General features: G+C 41.9%; 1 protein-coding gene across 1 annotated transcript in view; it reads right to left on the reverse strand.

Annotated features, from left to right (window-relative positions):
- Nucleotides 1-957: 957 nt before the first annotated feature.
- SAMD12 (sterile alpha motif domain containing 12) overlaps nt 958-23,589 on the reverse strand; it is a 165,071-nt gene continuing 142,439 nt past the window's right edge. The window contains exon 5 of the mRNA XM_027684348.1: nt 958-1,924. Within this exon, the coding sequence (XP_027540149.1) occupies nt 1,902-1,924 (23 nt within the window). The 3' untranslated portion in view covers nt 958-1,901. The remainder of the gene's footprint in view (nt 1,925-23,589) is intronic.

Below are 23,589 nucleotides of genomic sequence, written 5' to 3' on the forward strand. Positions count from 1 at the left end.
TAGTGATTTCTAATGGTTTGGGTCTTTCCATGGGTTCTTAAATGGAGCTCCCAAGAATTACAAAGCAGTAAACTTCTACATTCTCTTTCTGAAAATCCTGGTCATCAGTAAAAATAATTTTCTTTTGGACTGAATACTGTAGCAGTATCCAACATGCTGAATCTGAGATGGGTGGAGAGCTGAAACCTAAGCCCATAACCATCTGAAAAAAATTAAACCCTGAAGATAATTATCTGTTTGTTGTACAGGCACCCTCAGTGGTTGACCTTCCATTCTCTAGCAATGAACTGCACAACAGTTTTTAAGAATTTTAACACAGGAGCTTCCTCTAGAAAGTTGCCTTTGATTCACTCTAGCTGGACACTCTCTCCATCACTGCATCTTCACACCAGTATTGTGTCTCACCCAATTTGGAATAAATGCTAACAGCAACTGTATAGTACCTGTCTATCAGGCTGGAGAGAGTGACAGTCTTTAAATAAAGCTACTTTTGATTTCAAAGAAAGAAGGAACAAATAGGTAAGCCCCTCAGTATGTTGATGACATCAGTTCATTATAAAGAGTGTGTCAAGAAGGTCCTGATGTGAGGGACAGACATTAATTCAACTGAGTCCCCATTGAAGAAACAGTACCACAGCCAGCTGTGATACAACCAGTGATGAGGCCAGCCATTCAGAGACTGAACAAAAAACAATGTTCAGATTGAATGCAACAGTCTTGAGCCTGCTACAGTATATTGAAAGGCTTATTGGAACCATTTGCTTATTCCCAGTTCCTACCAAAATACTGTTTTGGATAGAAAGTGGAAAAAGTTAATGAAGAAGTCTGCCCTCTCCAAAGGGAGTGTCTTGCTCCTCAGAAGTATAATCTTACACTTTACCTTTTTCAGAGAGTTTGGTTTGGACTATGATTCCCCAGCCCTGCCCAAAACATAAATGGTAGCCAGCATAAAGAACCTGAATTCTTCCAGTTTATTCTAGTTTTACTCTAGACCAAACCCAGGGTCACACACACTTCTGAGAAAGGCTCTCTCCCTTGCCTCTCCCTCTCTGAGTAAGAAAACACATTGGCACACTAGAAATGAGAACCTTTGATATTTGGTGGATGAGAGGGAGAGCAGACACAGCGTCCTACAGCTCATTCAACCTACCCTGTTCTTGGCTACCTCTGTGACAGCTGTTCTCTAAGTCTTGATAAAAGAAGTCACATCTCTGCCACGTGCAAATCTATCTACACAATCTAATGTGAATTGGTGAAGGGATGATAGTAGTGGGCTTCAGTTTGGATGCAGTCTCAGCACAAATACTGAAACATATCCTCAGTATTTTAAAAAAAGACCATTTTATATATATATGGACTGTGCTAGTTCTGTGAGGAAAGCACATATGAAGTGCTGATATTGTTTAACAGAATACCATTAGACTGCAAAACTAACACATACAAGACGTTTACATTCCTATCAGGGTGTAATATTGTGAACATATCCACTGAGATTGGAGAATTGCTGTTTTTCCTAAAACATCATGCCATCTGCATACATAATAAAAGAATCCAGTAGTTGCCATGCTAAAACAGGACTTCTAGTGAAGGGCATAGACAGTCCCCTAAAGGGAACTCAAAAGTTATGCACAGTGATGAAAACTGGAAGAAATTTTCCAGCTAAAGGTCTGTAAATGACCATTTTCAACAAATTAGCACTGGATATTTTGCACCACGTTTTTACTCCACAGCAAACCAGGTCTTCCCAGAATGCATCATCTGAGTCTGCTGATTTTACTTCAAGTTTGTCTTCAATCCTCCACGGTCATTTTCTGGCAGCGCCATTTATTGTGGTTTTTTCATGAAGGAAAGTTCACTTTCATATCAAGTGGCAGGACAGCAGCTTTAGAGGCTGGAAATGTTTATGGAGAGCTCTCTGCTGGGGCTGTAAGAAACAAAAGAGGAATTCAAAACCAGACAGTGAGTATAGAACATTATCATGTATTTCACCTAAAATTAAAAAAGTCAGGTTTGAGCTCAGTAAATGTACTCCTAGAATATATACTGTGACCCTAGTACTTTTTTTTAATCAACTTTACTCACCAACCAAAAAACTCAGTGCTTAATCAATTTTTTAGATAAATATAAAGTGCAGACCAGCAATCATTTGCATGATTTAACAAATCCTACTTGAATTTTATTGCCTCATGTGAAAGCACTGCTTACTCTTCCTGTAGTCCAAGTCCCAGAGAGCAGGCTCTTCTGTTTGGTTGGATTTGCATTAACTACTGAAGGCTTGATAGCCAAATGCTAGAAAGGCTCTGTCAAATGCCCAAGTAGGATTTAATATTCCCTGACCATTTCTGCTGGCCAGGATGGTGAGAATTGGCCATTGGTGTGTACAAGACGTGAAAACAACTCCCTCATATCCTTCCTCCCTTCAGAACCCATAAGATAATGAGGGGGGTTGCAGAGAGTTTCTTTGTTCTCTGCTAAAAGCAGTTCAGTACATTCAATGTTGGTGGCTGCTATTCCATGCTGAAAGCCCTTGCAAAGGTGTAACATGATCACACCATAAAGGAAGAGAATGTGGAGGTTACTTGTAATTTCTCCTCCTCTTCACCCAAACTTTTCTTTGAGGAGTACAGCAAAAGGACAAGGGACATAAGATGCAACAAGAGAGATTCCAGTCAGATGCAAGGAAAAAATCTTCCTAGTAAGAGTGGTTAAATTTTGGAACGAGTTACCTGACCAGGCTGTGGGACCTCCACCTATGGAGATATTTGCAACTCAACCAGATGAGGCCCCACACAACCTAACGTGGCCCTGCTCTGAGGACAGTTGACTGAAACCATCTCCTGAAGCCTCTCCCAACCTAAATATTTTTATGATTGTACATTTTTTCTGATGGGGATTTGTGCTCCCCGTTCTGCCTCTCTGAACAGGAGACAAGTGCCCATGCAGGACTGCTCAGGCTGAAGCACATTCAGTTGTTTATTCACTCCGTAGCACGTAAATGCATGTAAACCCATCACAGGCTCAGGCCTCTGGGGCCAAGGAGCCATGCAGAGACAAGTTCACTGTGTTATTTCATAGAATCATGGAATCATTTATGTTGGAAAAGACCTTCACAATTATCGAGTCCAACCCTTAACCCAGCACTGCCAAGTCCACCAGTAAAATGTTCTGGGATGCAGCTTTGTTTCTTACACAGCCCTCGCCCATTGCCAGTTTCATGGGCCCCATCTCTGACCAGGGCAGTGCTGGGATGGGACTCACCAGGGTGGGTTTTTGCACCCTTTCCAGCTGATATCTTGCTTCTTTCATGAAAGTATATGTCTGTATCTGTGGGAAGAGCTGGTTTTTGGGACAGATTCCAAATTGTGAAGCTAATGGGATACTGATGCTGCCAAGGCAGCATTCACGTCAGCTGAAACTCAGGCTGGCAGTGGATTTCTGCTTCTCACTCCTTCAAAGTCATGCCTGGTGGGCTCTTCTCTGTGTAGTGTGGGCTGACTGGCTCTGCCAAGCTGTCACTTTGCCCATATTTGCCTCTCCCAACCCCAAACTCTTGTAGCAGTGGACATGAAGGTCTGATCAAGGAGGCAAAGGATGGGATGATAAATCAGTAGGTGTTGCATAAGACCAAAAAAACCCACCCACACCCTGCCATGAACACTTGACCCCTCAGTGTAAATATGCCCTATGAAATAGAGGAGCAATAACAACCAGTCTGCTCAGTTATTTCCCTCCTTATGTAGGCATATTTACCTGATTACAGTGCTATTCTTCATTTCTGTTTTTATAGCTGCCTTGCTTTTATTCTCCAGGTTCTCTAGGGCAATGTTCCCACCATCACCTACTGCCACCTTCTACATGAGATACCCATGTCAGTAGGTATCTGAGAAAAACTCACATTTGGGACCAAGCAATGATTTAATTCCGTGGAATAAAGCGAAGGTTTTGAGCCTTCAGCTGCTCTAGACAGATAACTGACTGTGTCCTTCAGGACAGAAAAGAAAGTAATGGTGACATTAAGCAGGTTTGAAGGTAAAGGGAAAATCTGTGGGGAGGTTTTAAACTTGGAGAGAAGCAAACTGGTACCTCAGCTCAAATTTGTTTGATTCCAGGTGAACTACAGGATGTCTCCTATCTATGTAGCATCAACAGAGACCCGTCTCACAAAGGAGAAACAGGACTTTTTTTGAGCTCATCTGCTGCAAAGAAGGGAAAATTTGAAAAGCTCTCCCAAGCAATGGAAAATACCTTGCCTAGCCACAGAGTTGCAAGACTAAAATAAAATGGGTGAACTGGCTCATTATATCAGGTCAGGCCTCAGGATTGCACTCACGCTGAAATTCTCCAATCATCCACATTGTCTCAGCCATCAGCTTGTACTTGTACTTAAGTTTGAAATGAGTCAGCTGGCCCTTCAGATAGAAACTCATGAATGAGGAGAAATGGGACGATCCCAACCTGAGCTCTGTCCACACTGCAGAGGGAGCACAACCACTTTGAGCCGTGCAGGACACATAGCAGAGGTGTCTGGATACAACTGGCAACACTGAGCAAGGGAATAGTGGCAATTCTGTCAGGCTCTTTATTTAGAGCAAGCAAACTGAGGATTTAGTGGTCATCTATCCTGTTTCTACTCCTTTCACTTTGTCTTTTGAGGACAGCATTTTAGAAGCACTTATTCTTCCTCATTACCTATATAATTTTGGGTGCCCAGCTGGACACTCCTCTAAGGACTCCAATCTTCTAACAGTACATATCCAGCTCTTTCTGAAAGTAAGATCTTTATAAAAGGTATCACAAATGAGCAGTTGTCTTTGAAAACCTTGCCTGAGCTCTTGGAACAAAGACCGCCCTTTGCAGGGGGTTTGTACGCTTACCAACACAACGGAGTACAGATCTAATCTCACATGACATTTTCAAGAAGCTGCTGTAGAAAGACAACAATAATTTCAAAGCCAGAGATGTATTTTAGTGTTTGAGTACCTGTACTGTGTGATTTTTGTCTAACTGAGAAAGGGACATATTTTACATTCATTTTAAACATATGTTAATTCAAGTCAACCTAGAGGTATTACCTATTTGTCACATTTTCATAATTGAGGGATTCTGATAAAGAAAACAAGTGTCTATTATCTTTGCTAGGTTTATTCTCCTGAAACTAATTTTATACTATATTTCTAAAGTCAGCACATTTCAAACATGGGATTATAATGAAAAATGCCTACTTCCAAACATCCATCTACCAACTATTCCTTGGAGTCTGTGAAAAACTGCATTCACAGCTACATTTAGTAGTATTTTTCCTGTGTTAGAAAGGCCACAGGTATCTCATTTCATGTGTCTCCTGTCACTTAAGACATTATAATATGCTGTACATTACTGCAGACTTGCTGCATCTTGCTATTTCCTAATTAGAGTTCACAGAATCATCGAGGGGTTGGGGTTGGAAGGGACCTTAAAGATCGTCTAGTTCCAAACCCCCTTCTGTGGGCAGGGAATTCGAATATTCCACTAGACCAGGTTACTCAGAGTGCCATCCAGCCTGGCCTTGAACACTTCCAGGGATGGGGGAGCCACAACTTTGGGCAATCTGTTCCAGTGTCTCACCACCCTTATAGTATAGAACTTCTTCCTAATATGTGACTTAAACCTGCCCTTTACAGCTTAAGGCCATTCCCCTTTGTCCTGTCACTACATGACCCCGTGAAAAGTCCCTTTCCAGCATCACCATAGGCCCCCTTTGAGGTACTGGAAGGTGTTATAAGGTCTCCCTAGAGCCTTCTCTTTTCCAGGCTGAACAGCCCAACTCAGCTTGTCTTCACAGGAGAGGTGTTTCAGCCCTGTGATCAACTTAATGGCCCTCCTCTGGACTCATTCCAACAGGTCCAGGTCTTTCTTGTACTGGGGACTCCAGAGCTGGACACAATACTCCAGGTTGTGTCTGTGTCCCGCTGTGGGGCCCCCAACAGATACTGCTACCTTTGAAGAATTTTGTACACTGATAAAAGAAAATGCCTGGCAGCCCATTTGTAGATTTACCCTTTTCTTTATTGTGCATTGAATTATTATCACTGAGGTATGAGAGCATGAGATGTCTCTCTGAGACTTATGGAAGTTACTGTAAAAGCAAAATCCCTGCTTGGGGAACTGATCCCAATCAGTCACCATGGTGATTAGCAGCAGCTGGGAAGTGCTGCCATGGGGCAGCCTTGGCAAGGCCATGAACCATTTACCCCAGGTCAGATGAGACTGAAACTGTACCAGCGTTTGGTTTCACTCTATCACTAAACCTTCCCATTACTGTTCTGGGTGGAGAATAGCACCAGTTCTTTTAACCTGAAGGTAAATGCAGCTATTGCTGCACATCCTTATTACCCAACAAGGTCACTGATAACCAGAGTCAACAATGCCAGAGATCCAAGGTTACCTCAAACTATTGCAGGCATGTAGCTGGAGCCAGCACAGAGAAGCCTGCTCCATCCACCTCCAGCCGCCTCCTCCCATCGGAGCAGCTCCGTCCTGTACCGGCACCAAGTCAGGCCTCAGGGCTGCACAGAGACAGTAAACTGCTTCCCTGCACGTGTCACAGCCCAGCAGCCCATGTTAAGCGGTGACACATTAATCAGTGGACTGAATGCAACACCCAGCAGCCAAGAGAGAATACAGAGCTGTGGATGGTTTTTGATAAGACCGTCAATTTTGTTTTGATTCCCAACCAGTCATGTCTTGGTCTGACTTGCCTGATTTTCCCCTCATTATTAAGAACAGGTAGCTGACACAGTCTTGAAGGTTATTTAATGTTGTTTGTCAAATGCAGTTGTCAATACGGTGGAAAAATACCAAGGGGGAAAGGAAGGAAGTCTCTTCTTACTTTGATTTTTTAATTTGATTGCCAAGCAGGAAACCAAGATTTTGGTTTTGGAGTAGCTTGACAGAAAAGGTGGATCTATGAGCACAAGACCTAGAGCATCAAACACAGTAATCCTAATCCCAAGCATTCAATACTCATTAACGAGGCCATGCAAAATAATTATAAAAGCTGAAAATATAGAGTCTTTAAAACAAACAGCAGCCAACACATGAATTGCTATTTCTGCAAGGATAAATTCAAGATTTCTTTTTCTTCTTCTGGACAACTTGGTCCCACAAGCAGGTACTCTTAATCCTCCTGGATATAGTTTTAATATCTGTTGATACCATCACCACAAATATGCTCCTGAATAAATATTCCTGTATGAGATCTAGGGGAGAGAGAATGACTTTACATGCAATAAACTCCTCGGTGTTATTTATGTATTGCTACCTTGCTCACTCTGAGCGGTCCCAGGTCCACACAAGGGCTTTGAGGTGGCAGCTGGCATTCAGCTTGTGCACAGCCTGCCTGGGCCTGGCACTGCCTGGCTCTGTGGGAAAGCCACAATAAGTCATTGAGGACGTGGGTATGTGGAATCCTGGCTCGCTCACAGATTCACTGTCTGGATCAATGGCACATCTCAGGGAAGGCTTCAGGGTGGCCTTCAAAAGACTTAGGCAGGATGCTCAGAGCTTAAAGACAGATGATGAACATTCAACAAGGTCAGGCAAATCCTTTCCTCTGTATTCTGACTCAAGAGATAACTCACTTCCTGCCTATGATGCTGGGCTCTACAGCCTCCATCAGGCAATTCTGAGATGAAACATTTCTGGGAGAATGGATGTCATGGCAGATGCTCTCAGCAGGTAACCTTCTGAAAAGCCAATTAGTCAGAGGTTATCACAGCTGCTCTGTGGAACACAGTTGGTTCACACAGGATGGGTTGAAAATGTAGTTGTCCAAAATGTGTTTCACTAAGCTATTCAACGCCCTCAAATTGTCATATTAGCCAAGAGTCTCTTCACAAGTCACACACAACCCCAGCTTCCCTACCAAAGCAAATCTCTCAGCAACTTTACTAAGTTAAACAAAATGAAGACACATTGATTCCATGTACAGATGATTTATGCAGGAATTTCAGTTCCTTGCCTCTTCCTTCAAAAATTAGACTTCTTGGTGGACAACTCTCTAAAGGGCTTGAGTTCACACTCTAGCCTTGTTCCAAAAAATATCTTAAAAGCCTTTTACACCTTCTGAATTTGATTTTACAGTGCAATCTGGAAACCTCAGAATAAAAATCTGTCCCAAGAAATTATGTCCTTTTTACGCCTGTGCCTAACCAGCATGTGAAAATTTCCCAAGTTTAGAAGTTTGATTCAAAAATCAGGAAAAATCCTAGGAGACACTCTTTCTTCTTTCAAAGTGGTTAATTCATCTCAACCCAAGATGCTTCATATACCCCACCACCCACCTGCTTATGCAAGCATTCAAAGAAAATAGAAAAAACGCTTTTGCATTCAACGGATCATAATGACTTCCTTGAACTAACAAGCAGTTAAAATATTTTGAAAAAGTGTATGTAACTGCTTCCTTAGTGCTTATAGGTTCTTTCAAAGAATTCTCTTGATCTACTGCACACTTACCCTTCACTGTGAACAGTGAACTGGCTGTCCAGCAGCATCCTGCTCTAGAGACTTAAACCGTAGCAAGCAGAAAGATTTTAAAGAATGTAATGCTAAGGAGTCTGATAGTCTCAGCTGGTGCTGTCTGAAACTGAAAATGCATATGAGATTGCTGATTTTATGCCTTATCATGCATGTCTCTCACTGACTGCTTGTAATCAGTTCTTGGCCTCACAAGTCCTTGTGGGGTGCTCTGCAGGAAGTGAAAAAGGTTGTCACAGATGAATGGCATTCCACATGCTGTGGCTCTGTACAGCCATTTGCACTGCATTGTGAGACTTCGCATATCTATTGCTTTCGTCTCCAGAGACTGGGGTTTAATATGAAGCACCAGGAACCGCACAAACTGAGTGAACTTAAAAAAGACACAGCCTTTAGTGGTATCTTCAGCATGCACATAAGGTGCTCAACCACACAGTCCCCAGTGGCTCAAAGTGGTTTGGTGGCTGCTCTGATCATCACCTGGAACTTGTATTTGCATTTCTTCTGCAGATTCTGCAGGGTACTTTCAAGCCAACCCTCTTCATAAATGTGCAGCAGCATTTGGGAATTAGTTCTGTACATTATATCATCCTATTACTGGCTTTAGGATCCTCAGTCAAATATGCAATAAGTTAAGAAACATACTCAGATGAAACCAAAGACTTCACTAGAAAAATCAAAGTATTAGAACAAAAGGGTTTGGAAACTCTCTGGAGCTACAACTCCCTTGCTGGTTATGCAGAGCTTATGCAGGATTAATAGGTGGAACAAACTATCCACCTTTAGGGAGATATTCACTGTGAGTTTCCTCAAAAATTTCCATTCTGTGAATTGATTAACCAAGCGAAAAGGGAAATTATACCTACTAAAACCACCTAAAAGACTGCACATATGCACACACACAGAGTTACCACAAAACAAAGCAAATACACACCATGAAGCCTACAAAACCAGTTCTAACCCCTTACTTTGTTGAACAAGCAACTTTATTTAATAGGTTTGTGCAGGAATGAATCAATATGTACCCTTTACCTGTACTATCACATCATGTTATTGTCGTGTTTTCCCCAGGACCCTTGCACTGTGCTGAGCACAAACAGACAGAATGCAGAGAAAGGGCATTCTGTCTGTACCACTTGGTACTTGCTTTATTCTTGCAGTTCAGCATGTGCCCAACCACTTCATTTAATGCACAGTGTCCAGCCTCCATCTGGAAAATAACTATTGCTATTCTCATGGACACAGTGTCTAACTATTTCACACACAAAAGAAGACCTCAATTTCAAAATACATCAGTGAGAAGACACAGCCTTGTTTTACAGTTCCCAGTTAGGCACAAAGAGAGTTACAAGGCTGCACTGATGCTGTTTGTCCAGCTCCTGTATTCCCAACAAGAGCTTCAAGCTGTCAGAGCCATGTGGGGCTCCTGAGTCAGGTGAAACACTATGAAAGAAAGGGGGTTTGAGGAGGCTTCTGGAATACACCCTCTAGGTGTAGAAGCTGGAGCTCCAAGTGGGGTATAAGCAGGGCCATAAAGATGGCAAAGTGTGGGTTTTTTCATCTGTGCAGACTTCTCAATATGCTTCCAATGATGCCTTCTCCAAATCTGGCTGAAAGTCTGATTTTATCTGGAAATTGTCCCTTACTGATTGTTGTCTGAAGGAGAAATTTCTGGATCATCAAAGTTACAATCCAGCATGGCCCTCCACGGCCACTGGGTTGTGCAGGAAAAAAACAGTCACCATTTTATCCTCATCAATCTGGTTGTGACCAAGTCTTCCCAAGCACCCACAGAAAGATCTACAGAAAAATTAGCATGGTGCATACACCACTACTGTTTTAAAAATCAAATCAAATCAAAGGCCCGTGGTATAATTCTCCCAGCTGCAGGACCAATCTCAGGGAGACAGCTGCAGTGAGGGCAGGCCCCATCTGAGGCAGGGATCCTCTTCCACCCTGCGACTGATGCTGTGACAAGGGAGGCAGCAGAGACGGCTCACCACTCTGCACATCAGGCTTCATGACTCTCTCTGAGCAGCTGGAAAGTGAACTACAGAGATCAGAACAAGTTACCACATTTGAAGAGGCCCCTAGGTGATTATTAAGACTGTACCTGGATGTATACCCACCAGAGACCCTAAATACCAGTAATGCTGCCTCGTCAGAAGGGCTTGATAAATGAAGGATGGGCAGATTGCAACAAGTAAGTTCTTAAGTCAGGCATGAAGTCCAAGTACTGAAATTAAGTGGGCCGTATTGACCACAGAGCGAAGAAAACAAGTCAGGCATGAAAACATGACAGGTATGAAACAAAGAATATCTAGCCAGTGTTCAGAATGCATGAGCTATTCAGTCATTCAGGGTTTTGGGGAGTTCCTGCTCGGCACAGAAACTCTCTGATGGGTTGCAAATTGTGCTTTACTCTGATTTGCCCCTTTCCTCTCATTTTAATTTGGAGGCTATCCAAAGCACTTGCATATTTTTCTGTCTCATTTTGCATCACATACATGTTCCTGAAAATATGATTGCATAGAAATGTACACAAATGGTGACAGAGCACACCACGTGCTGTGGAGATGATGCCGTATGTGGTTGCTGCCATCCCAAGCAAGATGTTGTTTAATGTTCCCTGCCACGGTCCGAGGGGGAAAGGGAATGGGACGCGGCACTGCAAAGAGGGTCCGGACACAGGTGAAGGGTGAAGGAGCAATGCCAATTTATTGAGGGGATGCAGGGACTTAAATAGGGTAGGTCTGAGGGGAGGATTTAGAACTGGGGAGGAGCTTGGGATTGACAGCCCAGGGAGAGTCAGGATTGGGAGATAAGGGAGAGGTAGGTGTAACTCTGGGGTATCCAGGGGAAAGGGCCAATGGGAGCTCACTCTGCACTGCGGCAAATTTCAGCCAATCAGTGTCAGAGGAGCGGGAAAGCAGGGGAGAACAAGGGAGTAAACAACTTTAGGCGGGAAAGTCTGAGGGAGAAGAAGGGCTAATATGGGGGTACATCAAAATTTCATAAAAAACCAGCAGCAAACAGGGGTACAACAGTAGAAACACATAACACAATATAAACTGGGGAGTAACAGTCAGTCTGGTGAAAAGTCCATCAGGTATATCCACAGTCCATTCAATTTCTGTAGAGCTCCCTCCACGCTTTGTATCTTTCCCAATCGGATTCTGGTTTCTCCACAGTTCCCCTTTGTCAAAACTAAGTGATATCAACCATGTCCTGTGGGGAAGTTTACAGAACCTGCTGGAGTGCTCCACATCTCCCTGGCTGCCTGTAAAACCAGTTTTCCTTCCAAAGGAAGCCCATGCCTGGAAGATGGTGCACTCTCCATCCTCAATCTCATGTGCAGTCATCAGCAGCCAGGCTGGGCATCCAGCACCCTGGGATGGGACATGCTCTCAGGTGCTGTAGCAGGGGCATACCCAGTGGAAGTCAAGGATGGAACCAATGTACTTAGTGGCAGAAAATAATTCAATACCAGGTAAAAGTTGACCTTTAAAAGTCAGACAGAAGGGCATCACATCACTTTAAAGAGAGGGGCTTTGGGCTAAATGTCATATCAAGGAAAAATACTTTCATTCATCATTCAGATTCTTTGCTTGCAGAACACACCAGTATGGACTGATGGGTGCAAGGAAGTGAAATATGCAGCAGAGCAGCAACTCAGTGGTTAAGGTGAAGGCCTTATCTGCCATATCACAGACTCCTAGACTTCCCTTTGCTGTCTAGTTATATAAATATGTAATTGTTCTGCACAAAGTAGAACAGCATAAAAAAAAAGACATAGAACTTAGCTCTTTCCCACCCAGAAGCTCGTCTTTAAGGTTAGAGATGTAAATAAATAAGCTTGTGTGGATTTCTGAGACGATTCTCAGATGATTCTTGAACTTCTACAGATAACTTGATTAAAGCTAGCTGGGTACTTCCACACATAATTGCAGACTGTAATCGCAGATAAATGCAAATCACAGAGAGAAGTGGCAAGGGAGAGTCCATATCTGCCTGTGCTGAGCTACGAGAAGTAACTCCCTGGGCAGAGCATCAGCTCACTTGGCTCTGAAGTTTGTGTGGTGGCTGCACAGACAAATTCATTTCACCCATCCCAGACAGACAACCAGCCTACACTGTTATCTAGGCTCCTTCAACAAGCAGTAGAGAAAGACAGGGCTCTTAGAAGAGTGACCCACCTATTTACTTGTCATATTGGATAAATGATTCTTTGGCAGCTCCTCTCTTCACTGATTACCAAGAAAGATGAATGATGAGCTCAGAGTAGGTATCCAGCAATTAAATGGCAAACAAGAGGTGACAGGAATTGCAACTTCATGCTTAATTTGATTGTTACAATTTCCAATTAGCATGTGAAATGTAGGTACCACAATGTTCAGGATTAGCACGTTTAATGCTTACGTTTCTACTGATATAAAGAATGATATAGATTCTGGTAAGGGATAAGAGCCCTAAATTCCTTTGAGGCCTTGGATATTGGAATTTGACAAGGAAATTACACACCAAATAATCTTCTTAGAAATTCATACACATAACTGAGATAATGAGATGTTTCCTGCAAACAATCCACAAAGTAATGAAGTTTCCTAGAGGAATTATTTACTTAGCACTATTGGTATCATTTTGTAGCTGGATAATTTATTGTGTCTATGCTGCCAAATTGTTTCGATTTGCCACTGATTTGCTTTTCATTTCCACTTGCAATATACCAACAAATGGACATAACAGTCAAGAAATTCACATGGGTAAGTAAAATTTGAGTAAACAAAAAATAATGGTTTGTTTATTATTAAACATCCATGATATTTTATCTGTGGTAGTAAATTAGGTTGGTAAGAATTTGTAACTGGAAAAGTTCTACCATTTTATCTCAGGCCAAACAGTTATCACAATTCATGTGCAGACAAACTTCTGTGCCTCAAAAATAAGGGAAAAATATCTAATGGGATGTGGTATTTCACTTCCAGTGCCTGAAAAGTAAGGATCCCAATTACATTTTTGCTGGAAGAAAGGAAGAAAAAAGGAAAGAAGGAAGGAAGGAAGAAAAAGAGGGAGAGAGAGAGAGAAAGAAAGAAAGAAAGAAATTAAGAAAGAAAGAAGGAAAGAAAGAAAGAGAGAGAAAGAAAGAAAGAAAAAGAAAGAAAGCAAGAAAGAAAAAGAAAGAAAGAAAGAGAGGAAGAGAAAGAAAAAAAAAGAAAGAATTCTGCTACTGGAGCATTTTGGCTAGAAAGAAGATGGACAAGATTTTCAAAAACCCCCAAGTGATTTGCACACCAAAGTCTCATTAGAAGTCAACAAGACTTTGATTTCCGAGTTACTTGTGAAAATTTTCTCTGATGATTCCTACAAGTCTTTCAATATTTATCTTAAACAAGTGCTGACACATCATTCAAAAGCAGATCTAGAGTAGCAACAAGTTTTGGTAACCCCTCAAGACATTTTTAAAGCCTCACCCACAAGAGACACAAAACTTCTGGCATGTCCATATGTCTGGAATCTTCAGTCTGCATCGTGCATTTGTCTATTTAGGGTAATTAAGGGCATGCCTCTGTGAACACATTACTGCGAGGGAATGGGCGTCTGGATTTACAGCAGAACAGATGCTCTGCCGGAGCCGTCCGTGTGTGCCCTCACCCCGCGGTAAGCGCAGGGCAGCTCCGCGCACGGTCACTGAAGAGGAGCATGCAACGCATGTCCAGCATTCACACTCCACCTTTCACCTGCCTCACTGTTACCTGGCTCAGGTGGCCACAGTGTCAGATTTGTTTCACAAGCCCAGCCACCATCACACACTGCCCAAGAACAAATACAGACAGAACATCTTTCACTAAGCTATTTTTAACCTGTTCACTGTTACCTCCAACCCACCCTTCAAGGATTTTGTATTTGGTGCTCATCCCCACTTAGGCTGCACCAGGCTGGGTGCATCATGAAGAAATGGATGCTGGCACTGGTTGACTAAGAGGTTAGCTAAGAGGATCCATGCCCTAGGTTCCTGGACAGGCAGTATTTTATGTACACATAAAATGCCTAAATGGAAAAAAAGGAAGCTATGTGGCAGAGACTGAAAAACTGAACAGTAGCCTTGACAGAAAAGCAGTGTGAGACATTCAGGAACAGCCACTTGGTTTGCCCCACTAATGAAGGGGTTTTCTCTGGAAAAGTCCCAGATTTCAGGACTGGTCCCGAAGGATATGGGCACCAGGAAGAGCTGTAAATGTGTTAAATATCAACTTCTTAATGACACTATCATTCAGCTTCTACTTTCCATTCTGAGATTACAAAGAGAAATGATCTCACCTCATCAGGGTGTAACTACAACATGCTGCTGCAGCTCAGGCCTCCCTGTTTTTTCCGGCTTTCTCTGGTTAGAGAATCCTATAAGATTACTGTATCTGTGGGCCCAATGGAGCATCCTGGAGATGTCTCTGTCATCATTGGGCACTCCCTGCCAACAAGAACTTTTGTCTCTAACCTCTTGGCCCAGATTCCAGATGAGAAATTCATTCTAATATCTCAGGAAATTACATCTGATATAGCTGAAAGGTGTTTCTTCATTGCATAGGAATATTGTTCGTTGCTATTACACAGACCTGAGCACTCCAGTGAGCACTTCTAAATCCACTGCTACAAATCCACCCCAGATTTTCGTCTTGCAGATACTAATGGCTTTATGTAGAAAGTAAAAAAAAAACCTTTTAAAAAAAAGTTTTGCTTCTGGTTCAGTCTCAAGAATTTCACCAGTAAATAACCTGGTAAAAAGGTAAGACTTGTGAATCTGGTATATAAAAATAGTGATCCAATAGTTCTACTCTTCTCCCCTGGAAAGCAAGTTTTAATTTGTGTTCTAGCCTCTTATGCTAAGGTGCACAGTTTATGCAATGCTGGGATTGGGAATATGCCTACCTATGCAAACTCCACATGGCATTTTGGGTATCTGCTGGCGGAGTATGCACATTCAGTGTCCCTTCAGGATGCCTTAGGCATCTCTGTTCACTGCCAAACCATCTTTCTCTTCACACTCTACAGCAATGGAGAGATTCCCCTTCTGCCTGTGAGCTGAAGACCAAGGCTCTGCTTCCAGCATGCACACAATACTGGGAGCACAATTCTATGTGATGAATCATACAGTGGTGGAGACGGTTCTCCAATTTTTCCTTCCCTTCTTCCACTGCCCTGCTGCTGGGCCAACTCTGCAGAGTACAATGGACCTGTGAATTAAGCCCATGAGAAAAGCCAGATCAAAGCTTTAAACCAATTCCTTTCCCAGATCTGCTTCAGAGCTCCATCACAGCTAGAGTGATCCTGGCAGGGAGCAGGAGGAATGGCCATGGGGAGCAGCAGGAGTCTCTTCAGTCATCTCTGCAACTGAAGTATTCATAACGTGGAGTCCTAGTTTGTGTCTCCCCAAATGCTGACTGTGGTCTCTCAAAGAACATCGATGTTTAACTCGATTTAGAAAGGTAATAAAGAATGAAGCCAGCAGGCTGCGAATGGATAGACTGTGCTGTAGATAACAGGCACAGCTAATTCTGGTTTTAAATAACAATAGGGACAGCAGACCCACTGGCAACAGCCAGAGCATTTCTTGAAATTATGCATTCTCTGACTTTTCTTTTGCTACTGGAGGGCCCAGCTCTGCAAACTATTTTTAGTACCATTACTTTGTCAGTGCCCAGCCATGAATTGGGGTCCCACTGTGCTATTCAAACACTTAAATAAAGGCTGGTTTCTACCCAAAGACTCTGAAATCCAATTTGCAAAAATCCCATAGGTTTAAATGGCAGAAAGAACTACAGTAGCAGTACTTTGGTTTATTGTTTTTTATTACTTATTTTACTAAATATTATTTACTTAATTTGCAGGAATTGGAGTAGAATGATGAAAAAAATGTTTTCAGGCAAAAGACTGGAAGAACTCTGCAGTACTGCTAGTGAAATAACAAGCCTTTTTAATGAAAGAAATTATTAGCATTGAACAGCCCAAAATGGCTTCTGCAGAGCCACAGCAGTATTGTATGCAAATATATAATTTAGTTGTTTTTATGCAACCTGGCTATTTTGTAATCAGAGAAGTAGGGATTAAACAAATGAGGCATATGCCATTTGTAAAGAAACTACATGGGAAAAATATGCACTGCAGTTATAGTCCTGATATTTGAATTTAGATACTCGAAAAACATACTGTCAGCTAACAGCAAATTACTCAGTTTCATTAATGATACTGATTTGAAGTCAAAGCAGAACATACAGAAATTAAAGTCTGTATGTGTATATGATCTTAAAACAAATTTTAATGAACAGTGGTTATCTTGCTTCTATGGGGTGCAGTTCATCCAGGCATGCTCCACAAACCAAGTGCACAATTGCACACTCATTTGCCCGCGAACAAAGGAGCTCCCCGTGTCTATCACTAGACAGCCATCATCTCTGCTGTGACAGCGTGAGGTGCTCGGAAGCATGCACAACACTTTAGAAACACTTTCGCACAATAAATGCAAAATATAGACAGGTTTTGTGTCTGGAATCAAGACAGGCTAAAATGTCACGAGAAACGCACCTATATATGTGTGTGTATATATGTATCTCACACAAAATCTACCAATCACGACTATATATATAAAATAACCACAAATGATTATGACTAAATACCTACATTCTGCAAATCCAGCAACTCATCCATACCACCATGCTGAGATATCATTTGCAACGACCTTTAAAGAAGATGACCCCTATTCCCAGAGAGCAGACTGCCTGCAGGACAAGTGTCTAGGATATTAGCTCATGATTGAGTGGCTAATATCTTTACACAACTCCAGTTCATGTGATTTAATGAGGAAAACAGTTTTGAGACCATGTTTTTGCCCCCTGTTCCAAAATTCTGTTTCCGAAACCTCTGTAGCAGCCTCTAAGAGGTTTTTGGAAAGCTTGGTAACTTTCTCCACTAAAGCCAAGGTGAAGACACAGTCTTATGTGCTTCTCACAGCTGAAAGTACAATTGGATCTCTCCAAATGGTCTTTAAAATCTGTGGTAAGGATCTGGATCAATTCTGAAACCACACTGAGTCATCTACCAAAGACCAAGACAGAAGTACCACTGAAGGTGATGGCAGCTAATTGTTTGAAATATCTGTTCCCCATCACACAACATGAGCTACTTACATTATATAACACATGCAACCCAAAGTCTACCTACCATGCATGGTATTTTTGGGCTGCTGTACCAGCAAAGGTCTTGCAAATGAAAGTGTGGCCCAGATTAATCCAACTATTTTTAGACACGTACTGCTGTTACCTATTTTATGTCTGCAGACTGTCTACGCAGTGCAGAGCCAGGCCCCTGCCTCTGGACACCAGCCCCAAGCCTGATTGCTCTCAAGAGATCCTTACTGCTGGCTACAGTGGGAATACCAAGAAACCTGGGAGGTACCTGCAGGTATATGGGACCTCAAAGTTCGATTAGTAATGCAGAAGAGCAAGGTTTTCACTGAAAGCACAGTTCCGTTGGAAGGGACCCACAGTGATCATCTAGTCCAAGTGCTTGACCTGTCCAACCTCAGGTAACACATGAGAAAATGAACTGTGAGCTGTGCTGCATCTACAGAGCTGAGGGGAAAAACAAGCAATGAAACTATTTTAGTTAACCAAGACTGAATGCATGAATCTGAATACGCACAGGGAACAGATTTTTTTTGAGTAAGGCATTTTTACTTACTGATGTGTAATAACGCATTCTAAAAATGTTTTATAGGAGATATTGTGAGAGACACAATTAGTTTGGGAACTGTGCCTTTTGAAGACCATGACAACCACTAGAAAGGTGAAAAACAGTCTCCCTGGATCATTTCTATGGAGGTTTCTGATAGTAGTTTGGCTGGTGCTCATTTCTCTGCATGGCAGCAGAATTATTGACTTTGCTGGGAACAGCTAAGGTTCCTTGCTTAAATACCAAGTTGTGATAAATCGCTGTTAACTGTAGTGCTGGCTACAAATTGTGTTAAAATTTTATTTTAGACTTTAAAGACCAGACAAAGGATTTAGAAGACTGGAATGGAAGTTGTGCCCTGTTGACTGGTTTCCCTGTTAATTCCATACAGGTGTCTTGACTGTTGGACCTCCCCTTTCCCTAAATAAAAGTCTGTGAAAGTCTGACACCAGCTATCTGCCAGCAGTTAAATGTCCTGCTGTGACTGCACAGCAAATCACCTCAGTCTATTCTGACTGGTGCTGATGGAACTCCCTTCACCCAGAAGCACATCCATCCTAAATGGACATTAGCTCCCAAACCTTTTAGTTTTTTGGACTTTATAATCTTGCCTCCCCATGCCATAGCACTTACTTAATGAGAGAAAGGGATAAAACTAATCTACAGAACTGTATTTGTGCATATACATATACTAGGAATGAGGAATTAGCATCTTCTTCTCCAGCACTTCTTGCTTGGGGATCTACAAGCATCCCAAGTAACCCTGCTGCATCAGAGAATTGCCAGTAGTTGGTTTCTAGTGTCATATGACACCCTTTCCTCATGTTACAGTTTTGGAACTGTCTGCAAACTTAATATGGAATGTGAAATCAAATTATGTAAACAGCCAGTCTCACTCTGGTAGAAACATTAAACTTGATTTAAAGGTACGATATCTAAACTGGGGAAGATCCCATTTGTACCCTTACATGAAAGGCTTCTTTTTGAGGTTTATTCCCCAAAACAAAGGCCTTTTTAATGCTGATGATTTGCCCCAATTTGAATCACTGATGGCCCAGATGAAAGGTCCAGAATCGGGACAAAACACCTCTGAAGACAACACCTGGGCCTATGGAAAAGACATTGTACTTGTACAGACAATCACATCTACCTCTTATTGACATCTATCTATCTATCTATCTGGATATCAGATTTTTATCTTGTCTCTCTGTGTTGGCACTGATTACTGCATACACCCGCAGCTCCAAACAAAAATATTTTTAACTATTCCAGTTCATCCTTGGTGTGTCACCATGCATGCCAGATTTACCTCTAGAAGTCTGTATTTAAGTGTTTCTGTTTTGTCTCTCTTTATTCTGAGTAACATGTAGGAAATTTGCTCTTTGATTTCAAGGTCAGACTAAAATGGATTCACAGTGATACTTACCCAGGGATGATTTATTTAAAAACATACTGTCATCTCCATAACTCCATGCAAGCTAAATGCTTTAAAAAAATACTTTGGTTATTACTAGTGCACCTGAAACCTACTGCCAGTTTTTGTAGGTTTTCTGCCATGTTTTTTCTCTTTAAATAGGCCAGTCTCTAAACAAAGGAAAAAGACATCACAGGCACCCACAGAATGGTAGGGAAAAAGGACTTGACTTCTGATTTGCAGAGATGCTCAACTGTGGCAGCCTCCTTTAGCTTCAGGAGAAAGGAAGTGAAAAAAACAACCCCAACTATAAAGGAGAACAAACACAGCTGTATATATATGGTAAAAAGCAGATCGGTGACAATAGAGTTCCATCACTTAAATTATACCCAAAACCAAGCAAGTAGACAAATTAAGCAGATGTATTCTCTGTGTACACATTAATGTTGGTATTACACCCCTACAAAATAATTTCCCATTACATACTCCTTAAGCAACTATAAATTTGGCATCTGCATGCCAATGGAAGGAATGGAAGGAATGAAGCAGCCAGTGATATGAATTGTAGTTAAAACTCTATTTAAAACAATTATATATTTATGCTAGCTGAAATTCTTTACTGTCTATAATCAGCTTTCAGCTCTAAAATCCAAGTCACCAGGATACATGCATAACTTACATTACACTGTAAGACTGTGGCTGTAAAAGAATATTAAGGAGGAACACTTGCAAAAGTAATACTAAATAATTCCCTTCTAGTTAAGATTAAACTTATGGCTAAGAGAGTAGAGGCTTGCTAATTCACGTTAAGGATTGGGAGATCCACTGCAAATTTCTGAATTTTGCAACTAAGCGAGAAACACATTTAAAAAGCAAGTGCAATTTATGACAAAATGCACTTTGCTCATTTATTTTGACAACTGTTATTTAAATTATTTATGCCCTTCCATCATGTACTAGTAAATGTACTGTAGCCTGTTTTGTAAAAATAGTCATCGGTGAGATCAGAGTAACACAACATCCACTATTACCCTTTGCTTGGAGGTGAGTAGAAACCAGCATTTTGTGCCTTGCAGGCACAAACAGGGTTTCAGAAAAGGGCGGTGGTGGGGGTTCTTGGGTTTTGGTTTTTTGTTTAAGACAACGCTAAACCTACAGCAGCTACTACTGTTTCAAACGTTTGTATTGAAACGTTGATAGAAGCGAGGCTACTTCTTTAAGTACCTTATTTAAAGGCTTATTAATGTGGTACTAGGATTCCTGCCCTGGAAATTTCCATCAGTGCCCAGGAACAAGGTTCTAAACATGAAATCAGTCAGTAGGAGCTTTGCTTGAACAGGCTGATGAACATTACTGAGTACCTACTGCTTTGAATTGATGCATTTCTTTAAAGGAAGAGAAACTTTGCCTTCTCCCTGTTCTTGTTTCAAGTCTATCTGGAGGAACAAAGGAGGAAGCCACACCTTCCTCTCCTGAGTTGTGGTTTGAATTTACAAACTTGGATCATGGGCACAAAATCGAGGTGAGTAAGTGCAAAGGAGGAAGGAGAAAAGTTAAAGCAGATTTGGCTCTAGTCATTCCTGGAATCAAGTTGTGTCAAGACTATGAAACACTCAGGGTGTTGGCTGGAGTTGCATCACAGACAACCTACGCTTATGAACACCATGTACTCAGGAAACAAGGCAGTTGGGCATCCCATGAGGATTAGCGCAGCAGGCTTGCCAGTGCATGTGCTTCCATCCGTTCTAGCAGGGATTGCAACTCTGAAGAAGGAAGAAAAAAACCCAACGAACCCCGGCTCCCCAGTAAAAGATTAACTATTGTGAAAGATGCTGGACTGACAGCCTGAATTAGGGATGTGAGGGGTTTGTGAGGGGTTTTGGCATCACTAATTAAGCAACATACATTACAGGAGATCTTTGGAAGGGAGCTGGAGAACTTCTTGAGACCCCTTTCCCCTGTTACTTACAAAAATCGGGTCAACCAGTGTCTGACCTTACAACTGCATTCACCCCACATAATTGATACCTTAACTAATAATGCTTATTAGTTACCCTTAGTTACATGAGATACCTGAATTAATGATGGTGCTTCTCAATTAGAAGAGTGGTTATCCTTGGCATTCAGTGCGTCAGCAGATGCTACAAGTCCAGGCCCTGCAGTATTCTCTTCTCACTTAAACACGCTCATGACCAAAGGTACTGAATATCCTTTCTGTGCAAGGTTAAAAAAATGGCCTTGAAAATGCTTATTGTGCAATCAAAGTTATTCTCTCCTGAACCTAATCATTAGCAAATGAGGTTTAACATGTGTTTGGGACTTCAAAATCCGACTCCAGCACACAGGCACGTGGCTCTGTGTCTCAGTGGCTGCAGGGGAAGAGAGCTGACCTCTCTGCAGGACACAGGGAAATTTCAGGCTTCAGGAAAGCAACAAGCTTTAAAAAGCAGAGTCATTAAACTGTAATTTAGGGAAAGAGGGGGAGAGAAAAGGTGGGAAAGAAGATTTATGGATAATCTCACCAGTCATGTGCATTAGCTGCCTATATGCTGACTCACCCTTAGCTGTTTAAACGTGTTTCTTTGGACTTTTTCCTTGTCTCTTTTTGTTGGTTTTTTTTTTTTTTTTTAGTTTTGATTTTGGGTAGGTTTTTTTAGTGGTATAAACCTTTCTCTACTTAATATGGTAAGATGCAGTCAAAGACACCCAGGCCGTCATCTTGTTCATTTTCTTCTCCCACTTTTTTCTGTCTCTCTGGATCTATGGAAACTTAACCAGAGAGTTTCCTCTTGGATGTAACCTGTCTGAAGGGCACCCATAGGCAGATGAAGCAAGTCTGTACCATGCATTCCATTCAGCCTGATTTTTTTGTGTGGAAAGCCACTTTCAGATACACAGTTTTCCAAGCAGGAGAGTTAAATTTAACAGCCTGCGGATGGCTGCAGGAAAGCCTGCTGGAAACAAGTTGGATTTCCACATCAAACTGAGATCAGCCTCATGAATGTGCTGCTCAGGCGTGAATCACATTTCTGTGCCATTTACAACAAAACCCTCAACAGTTAATGTTCCCCTGTCTCTTCCTCTGCTCTCTTCAGATGTGCAAATAAATGCAATTCACTGACTACTTTTTAGATAACATACACTCTGCTGGATGGGCTGAGACAGCTGGGGATCTCTCAGAGCTGTTTGCTTCCCCGGGTGGCACCTCTCCTGTAGGAGCAGGACATGTACAGAGACTGAGTCCTCTCAAAACAGTGCTGAAGGCAGAGCTGTTACTAGTGGGGACTATCAGATTAGTCTTGGGCCATGGACTGATGTTTTCCTCCAGATTTAGCTGGAAACTCAAGTCTGTAGCCCTCTCAGAAGCATCTGTCCTCTGGAGGCGTGGGTCTTGTATGATGCCTGGAATCCTGCTGACTACAGTCGGTCTTGACTTGGTTATGTCTCACCAGTCCCTTGCAACAAACACCAGCGCCCAGAGGCTGCAGTCACTTTCCAAATCCCTGCTTTGAACAATAAAACAACCACATCAACATTTCTGGAGTGTGCGTGTGTGTGCATGGAGAGGGAATTGCTTTTTTAGCTTCTGGCTGGATCTCGTTAAGATCAGGGTGAGATCACACTACAGAGTCTCTGAAACAGCCCAGAGAAAAAACAAAAACGCTGTCAACTACCATTAGTCAACCTGGGATTGTAGTAGTAGTAGTTTTGTGCACATAACAGCAAATTATTAAACACACTTCAACTATAAATACGAATAAACTCAAAGAAGCAAATCTTCTTAAGGTTTGCAAAACCCAATCTTAAAATTTTAGGTGCAGTTCCCTAGTTAAATTACAAAGCACTAAACCTAAAATTAACTTGTTCTGGGCAATCTTAAAATAGTAGATTGCTGGATCTAAGCATTTGGATGTTCTCAGTTAACTGCTCCTGAAGAA

Source organism: Neopelma chrysocephalum, unplaced genomic scaffold, assembly GCF_003984885.1.
Source record: "Neopelma chrysocephalum unplaced genomic scaffold, ASM398488v2 Primary Assembly neopelma1_66, whole genome shotgun sequence".
Classification (NCBI taxonomy): domain Eukaryota; kingdom Metazoa; phylum Chordata; class Aves; order Passeriformes; family Pipridae; genus Neopelma; species Neopelma chrysocephalum.